The sequence below is a fragment of the Crocodylus porosus genome, unplaced genomic scaffold (genome assembly GCF_001723895.1).
Source record: "Crocodylus porosus isolate Cpor-Errol unplaced genomic scaffold, CroPor_comp1, whole genome shotgun sequence".
Lineage (NCBI taxonomy): Eukaryota > Metazoa > Chordata > Crocodylia > Crocodylidae > Crocodylus > Crocodylus porosus.
In genome coordinates this window covers 60,774,711-60,782,694 of record NW_017728949.1, presented here as the reverse complement: position 1 = coordinate 60,782,694, position 7,984 = coordinate 60,774,711, and the positions used below count along the sequence as shown (strand labels likewise).

The following is a 7,984-nucleotide window of genomic DNA, read 5'->3' as shown; positions in this document are numbered from 1 at the left end:
TCACAACGGAGCGGAAGTCCGCTCTCCTTTGAATGCTTCCCGCTCCCCTGAAAACAGAGTTCCTTCCTCCTGTGTTGCAAGCATCCCCCTCTCCTCTCCTGCTGGTCTCAAGAGCTCTTCGGAGTCACTCCCCGCTCCAAACGGCACCCGGTTTTGACTCCTCCGCCATTTCTTGGCAGCCAGCGCATCTGACAGAACCAAGCCCTTTGTGAGGTGGCATTGGTTGCTAGGACGCACTGGGCTGCAAGGAAACAAAAGGCCTGGCCCTGAATTCCTGCAGCTCCTACGTTGGGTGCCACCTGCGCTACGTCTCACAGTAGACCTGGGTCTGACTATCCTCAACCAGGCGCTGGCCGCGTTCCACGGAGAGGCTGAGATTCCTTAGCCTTGGGTAGCGGGGGGAAATGGGGACGAAGAGGGGATGGTGGGAGGAGGGCAGCCCTGTTAAGGTCATGAGTCTGAGTTCAATGACTTGGGATGGGGGCCTACTGTCAATGCGGGGGGACGGTGATGGCAGCAATTGGGGTGGAGCAATTATCAATAGATGTCAAGAACTGGGAGGACGTTGTAGCGAAGGAAGTGAGAAAACAATTGTCAAGCATTGGCCGCCACTTGGGGGAGGATTGTTTTCCAGTAGCGGTGCAGTTGCGTGAAGGGGTATCTAAAGAACGGAGGGGCTTCTTGTCAGATTGGCATTGGCCAGAGAATGTGGAGCGCTACGTGAAGTCTTTTGGAGGGACATGAATTGTCAATGGCAAGGAGCTAATGTTTAAGGGTTAGGGGCAGATCATCCAAAGGTCTGTTGGGAGACATTGAAATGGGCGTTTACTAACGGCAGAGTGAAGATGTGTGATAATGGTGGGTAGTTTCCAAAGGCTAAGGCTGGAGATGTTGATGACATGGAAGTATTGGGGGTGAGTGTTATTGGTATGAAAGCCAAGGACAGTTTTTAACAGATATTTTTGGCTTTTGATTTTCCTAGCTTAATTCCTAGGTATTTGCTGTCTAAATCAGTGGTGCTCAACACATTTGGCCCTGGAGGTGAGATAAGTGGCATGGGGCCAGCCATGAGCTGGAACTGATGTTCAAGATCAGTCCGTGTGTGTCATCCAGCACATAGGACCGCAAATGTGCCTATGCATGTGCAATAGACTTTTCACCCAGAGAAATCTTAGTGCATTCTTGTTTTGTTTTTAAGTCATGTGCACTTAGATTTTGCTCTGAAATTATAGACAGAGCCAGCAAACTGAACCACTTCACAAATTGAACCAGATCTTTCCAAAAGCACTGATAGCTTTTCTAAGAAAATCTTGTCCTTTAATACTTTTACCCATTTCCAGCATAGACAGAGTATGTTATAAAATGGTTATTTTTTTTCCCCATAGGTACAGTAATTATGCCGTATACAGATACGCACATAAGCATCCCGCCACAACTTCCAGAAATACTGAAACAATATACAAAAGGTGCTATCCGAACCCAGCCTCCAGATCTTCTACAATGGTCTGCTGAGTATGTTAAGACTTATTTTTTTCCTAACACATACTTAAAAAAACCCTGAGTAATTCTCAGTTACAAGGGACATACCAGGTACCATGGAAAAGTTGATTGCTTCAGTGGATCTGTTCCCTGAAGTCAATTGAATGCTGCCAGCTAAGGATTGGCCTCTTAGTACAAAAGAAACTGGTAACCTTACTGAGCACCTGCAACTCTGTGAAGTCAATGGGAACGATGAATATTCATTTCCTGTCAAGGTTTGCCTTGTGCTGCTAATATTTGCTATAAGTACACTTTCACCTTCTCATCTTCCCCACTGTGCCTGGACATGTGGTAATTGTAAGTACCTCTACAGCTGGTACATCATTAGGATAATCAACCCAAAGACTAAGATATGGGTGATCACTCTGCTCCCTACTCTAACTCATGGCGCTTCACAGAAACAGACATTCGCTGTTGAGTCAGGGGTAGGGGGGATTGAGCTCCACTTTGGAGGTGATCCAGCATAGGAGCTACAGCCTGCCTACAGCCTCTGTCCCCTAGCCAACCCCTCCCCGCCATTCCAGTGCTGTCTGCAGGATGGGAGAGGGGAAAAGGGAGGGGAGGGAGCTCCAGACTGGGGTTTGCCCAGCCTGAGCTGGAGGGCCATGAGGCAGGGGTCTCCAATCCACCTTTCCCCACTCCAGGTCAGGCTGGGCAAACCCCAGCCTGCAGCTCATTCCTCCTATTTTCTCTCCCTGCCTTCCTACAGACAGCACCGGGGGTGAAGCTGGGCTGCTGCAGCACAGCCTCAATTGCACACAGAGACTGACAGAAGTTAATGAAGGCGCTCCACTTTTGAATGCCTTCATCTGAACACTCATTAGATAAGGGTTAATTTCTCAGATGATTGGGCACTTTTAAAGTGCTCTGCAGCCATGCACTTCTGTCAGGGCATGGCTGTAGAGCACTTTCAAGGGGACGATCACATGACAAATGTAACTTCTATGAGCACCCTCTGTGTCCTCAGATGTATAATTGCTGGCTTGAAATCAGAATGGTTTTAATTAAATTGTTCTGAAAAGCAAGTTTCTACCTATATTCAGCCCTTTAGTGAATTATATACATTTTAGAAGCACTACTTTTTTCACTCCAAATTCTTCACCATCCAGGAGCAAAGAGAAGTAATGTTTGTTTCTTAAGTGCATTCATCTAGGGTAGCCAGTTAAGTTTTTGAAAACTGGTCAGGGATCATCAGATTGGGATCATCAGGTCAGTATTGGTACAGTGACTTCAGTGAAGGAAGCATATACAAACAGACCTATATGTGTATATATGCATGTATCTACATATATGCACTAAAGTCACTGTACCTGTGCAGATTTACGCTGACTCAGGATATGGCCCTGTACCTCTACAACCCCACTATTCCCTTTGTTTACCTCTGAGTAACTCTCCAGTGGTCTCCTCTTCAGTGGGTTAGTGGGTGACTTGATCTGAACCATGATGAGGATGACATTTACATTATACTTACATACTCTATCGCAGGGGTTGGCAATGTTTTTGGGCAGAGGGGCCCGATCCTTGTTGTAGCAGCGCAGCCCTGGCCCCTTTCCCAAGGCCCAGTGCCAAGCAAAATGCCTTCCTATGCCATGCTCTGGCACACATGCCAAGGGTTGCCACCCCTGCTCTGTTACATTACAAGGCTTTGTTTTGCTTTGTGGTTGGGGTTTTTTTTACAAGCAGTGTTTAACACAACAGCAATATCCAAAGCATGTTAGATTTTACTTGCTTTTTTTCAAATTTGCCAGCTGTGGAGCCTAAATTACTATACAAAGAGTTTTCCCCAGGGCACATCAGTGCCTGGAGTAGCACTAACATTTAAACCAAGGGATCAAATTTATTTATAAGGCAACATGTCCTTTGTCTAATGAATATCCCTTGTCTGAAATGTCAGCCCATCACCTGATAGTGACATATGTGGATGATAGATAGGGATAAAACTTTTCTTAACTGAAGAAAGAAACAAATTGCTTTTGGAAATGCACGGAACAATGGGCTTAAAAAATAACAGCCCTGTTCTCTTTCAGTGCTTTCAGTATGTTTGATGTATTATGTCTAAAGCGGGGCTATGTTCTCTCCAGTTTACTCATTTCCAGTAGCACAAAGGTATTGCATCTTGAACGCAGTCTGGTTTGAGATTTAACAAAAAAGCCCGGTGATACCACTACCACTGTAGTGCTACTATCAGAAGCAGAGTTCTCCCTCACCAGTTTGCTTTCTTGATATCACAGAGCTCAGGTCAGAGAAAACTGGGCTGGAAGGAGCAGCCTCTGGATCTGATCTAATCCATCCTTTTATCCCAGGAGGACTAGAGGCGTCCATACTACAGTTTGTAAGAAACTCCATGGTTTCCTTAAAACTTGATTTTTTTATTTAAAGGCACTGTTTATTCATGAAGGGTACTTTTAAGTGTTTGTTAAAGTACTTTCCTAAATATGAATCAAATTTAGCATGCACTCAAGTGCTTTACTGAACTGGGCACAAAATATAACTCGTAAAGAAAAGGGCACTATGGGCCTGATTTAATGTCCACTGAATTTAGTGGAACAACTTCCCCTAACTACAGTGAGGTTTGGATTAAGTCCTTCAATCCTATCTGTAGCAATCTTTGTGCAGAAGAAACGGAAAAGATGTTTGGTAGTGCAGTACTTTACACACAAAATCCAGTGCAACTTTAAACAAAAACTGCTGCCGGCAGACAGCAGAAAAGCAGTTGTCTTCTGTTTAGTAGCTATAAATTATACTAAAACTTCCTGTTTGATATCTGCTACTGTGAAATACATTTCAAAAGCAGCACTTCTCTGTCTTTTTATCTAGTTACTTTACAGCTGTTGCCCGTGGTGATATTCCTCCAGTAAGGGAGCGAACGGAGAGGGCCCCTCTGTCAAACTGGGCAGACCTCACTCCAGAGATCTTAAAGGTCTTACATCAAAGAGTAAGAAACACCTCGTTTACATTTTGGGGCAAGTACATAGCAGGTAGATGATTTGCATACATATGCTGTTTTGCTTTGGTAATTATGATACAGTGACTACATTTTCTTTCTGAGGAAATGTAATTGCTTTCAATGTTATGTCTTGAAATACTTGATTCAGTTAATTCAAGTAAATGTGTATGGAAAGTATTAATATATTACCTGGCAGCTTTGAAAAGCATGAAAGAACTAAGCACATGACCTTTAATACGACTTTTTGGCTGCCTGCAATAACACAAAATACACTATTCCTTAACCGGACTTCCTTTGGCCCTGATTGTGAATCTTTCTCATACTGGTGGGTGCCTCATTGTAGCCAAAGGGACAATTCACATCAATAAATACGTACTGGCAATTGGGACATTTGTAAAATTAAAGTTCCACCAGATGTAGCAGGAATAATTCTTGACCGGCAGGGGATTGGGACACACTTTGCGGATAGGTTTCATGCTTCCCTTGTCACTCAAGTTCACAGCCTTGGGGGCTCCTGGATCCTTTGTTGCGCCTGGATCTTCAGGTGGCAGTCGTGGCTGGGAGAGCCCTTCACCAGCTCCACTTGGTAAGAGGGCTGTGACTTCCTTTCAGCTTCAGACCTGATCGCCATCCGTGCTTTTGTAACCTTGAGACTAGACTGCTGTATTCTACTATTACATGGGGCTGCCCTTGATAACTGTCTGGAAGCTGCAAGTGGCACACAGCGTAGCAGCTCGCCTTGTGATAAGAGTGGGTCTCCAGGAGCGCATAAGCCGGATGCTGCCTTAGCTCCCATTAGCTTTTGGACACAATTCAAGATGCTGGTTTTGATCTACAAGGCCCATAATAGTTTGGGCCCTGCATATTTAGGGGGCTGGCTTCTGCCTATCTTGATTCCTAAGGTCAGCTGAGAGAAGCCTCCTGCAAGTGCCATGAGTGCACCCAGTTTGCTGTGTAAAAACGTGAGAGGTCATTCATGGTAGTGACTCAGCTGTGGCACTCTCTCCCCCCTGGGACTTGCCAGAGCCCAACCTCATCTTTTGGATATGCTATATCTTCTTGTTTGGAGAAGTGTTGAGCAAGGAAAATAGGTTTTTTTCATATCTTACTCTAATAGTCTATCCACTTTTATTAGTTTTCATTCCCTTATTATTCCCTTATTGTAAGCCCCCTGGTCCTTTGTTGAGAAGAGTAGAATATTAGTAAGCAAATAATAAATAAGTTCCTTTATTTATACTGTTAATTTTACTTACATTTACATAATTTGTGATTGACCCCCTCCAGTCTTTAGTTATATTTTCTATGCAAATCAGACTTACAATGAGCTTTTACCACTGTGTCTGCAAAATGGGTGTCAGGAATTAAATTACTCCTAGAGGCCCTTGGCATCATTAACATAATTTCAATCCAAAGTCACCCCAAATGACGTCAGAGCCAAATGTCTATACAGAGTCCTGATCAAGTTTCCCAAAGGGCCATTATGGAGTATATTGTTGCATGATTAGGAAGATTCAGTATAGTGGGAGGGTCCAGCTACACCAAATATTCTGACACCATTTTTTTTTTGGCGTAACACTTTGGTGCTAATTACTGTTCCTTGAAAAGTCCTTACCATTTAGTAAACGTAGCTCAAGCACAGTGTTAAGAGCCCTTGAGCATTGAAGGGCCTCTGGCATTTTCTCTTCTGCACTGTGCAGCAAACGATCAAATCTATCTATGATGCTTACTAACAGGACGTTGGAGTTAATGAAATTCTGTTTTAAAGATCTGAAAAAGAAACCCAGCTATGGAGACAAAAGGTATTCCTTTTCTCATGACAATCCCATGATATTGTTATATATGTTTCCAGGTGGGTGGGAGACTGATAGTCCATGCAGATGAACTGGCTCACTTATGGAAGGTGCTGAATCTCCCAACAGACTTATTCGAGAGCGTGATGAATGTAGGGCATTTTACTGAAGAAGTTGAATGGCTAAAGTTTTTAGCCCTGTCAAGTAGTTCTCTTGGAGTTGTAAGTATTTCCACACTTTTTATTCATGTGTATTTATATTCTTTAAATAGCTGATTTTGATTTTATATTTGGGTTGTGCCTGGAGTTTGCGCAAAAGGATATTTTAACCATGTTATGGACTGACCCACACCTCCTGGCTTTGAGGTATTATTTTTAACTATGCCACCTCAGGTATGACTGGAACCTGAATGTCCCTGTAAACTCCAACACAGCATGCTTTGCTTTCAGCTGATTCATCTATCAGTGCATTGTTAAGATTTGACAACAGGTTTTAGTTATCTATCCTTGTTTCACAGATCATCTGCAATTGCGTAAATGTAAAATAAAACAGATAAGAGTGACAGTGGCAGCAATGTTGGCTTCACCTGACTATAATTTATTTTTTTCTAAGCCCAATGCCATAGTTGTGAGGGCAGCACAGAAGAGATTCTTTATCTCTACCGTAGTATCCCAAAATTACAGTTAGCAGATTTTGTCTGAGTAATGAATAACTGGGTTAATTCTGGCTTTCTTCACTCTGACTGGTTCACTTTTTCCCAATTTAAGGAAATGTTATTTTAAGAGAAAATCACTCAGACCTGGACAAAATATCATGTGTCTTTGGAGACAAGACAACGTGGGATCATAAGAAAGTAGGGTTGGAAGGGACCTCACAAGGTCATCTAGTCCAACCCCATACTCAAGGCACAATCAACCTGACTAAACTAACCTAGTCAAATGTCTGTCCAACCTGCTCTTGAACGTTTGCAAGGATGGAGAGTCCACATCTTCTCTAGCCAGCCTCTTCCAGCGCTTGCCCACTCCTCCCCTTGTCTTCAGCCTAAATTTCCCCAGCTGCAGCTTGAAGCCATTACTCCTAGTCTTGTCCCTTACAGCTACAGAGAAAAGTCCATCTCCATCCACTCTATAATCTCCCTTCTATTATGTGAATACTGCTATGAAATCCCCACCTCCCCTCAGTCTTCTTTTCTCCAGACTAAATAACCTTAGTTCTTCCTCATAAGTCTATCTCCCAGGCCCCTGATCATTTTTGTCACTCTGCTGGACTTTTCCCAAATAGTTCACATCCTTCTGGAAGTGTGAGACCCAAAACTGGACACAATGCTCCAGATGAGGCCTCACCAATACTGAATAGAGCAGAAGAATCACTGCTCTTGATTTTCCTGTCAATACAACCCAGCATGCTCTTGGCCTTTTTGTCAAAAAGAGTAAACTGGCATTGATGACCTCTACCTAACCCAGGAGGTCTATGGGCCGACTAGGGGAGAGGCATTGCTTGATGTGGTCCTGGCCAAAGGGGAGAACCTGGTAAGCGATCTGCGGATCAAAGGGAAGCTTGGTGAGAGCAACCATGAATTCATAGATTTCATAGGCATTAAGGCTGGAAGGGACCTCGGAAGATCATCGAATCCAGCCCCCCGCCCAAAGGGCAGGAAGTCAGCTGGGGTCATAGGATCCCAGCAAGATAAGCATCCAATTTACTCTTG

At 43.8% G+C, this 7,984-nt stretch overlaps 1 protein-coding gene across 1 annotated transcript in view; it reads left to right on the top strand.

Moving 5' to 3' along the window:
- Nucleotides 1-252: 252 nt before the first annotated feature.
- The window catches only part of LOC109323245 (ropporin-1-like), a 23,585-nt gene continuing 15,853 nt past the window's right edge, over nucleotides 253-7,984 (top strand). Inside the window, exons 1-4 of the mRNA XM_019554701.1 lie at nucleotides 253-391; nucleotides 1,386-1,512; nucleotides 4,357-4,474; nucleotides 6,336-6,497. Of these exons, the coding sequence (XP_019410246.1) occupies nucleotides 1,397-1,512; nucleotides 4,357-4,474; nucleotides 6,336-6,497 (396 nt within the window). The 5' untranslated portion in view covers nucleotides 253-391; nucleotides 1,386-1,396. The remainder of the gene's footprint in view (nucleotides 392-1,385; nucleotides 1,513-4,356; nucleotides 4,475-6,335; nucleotides 6,498-7,984) is intronic.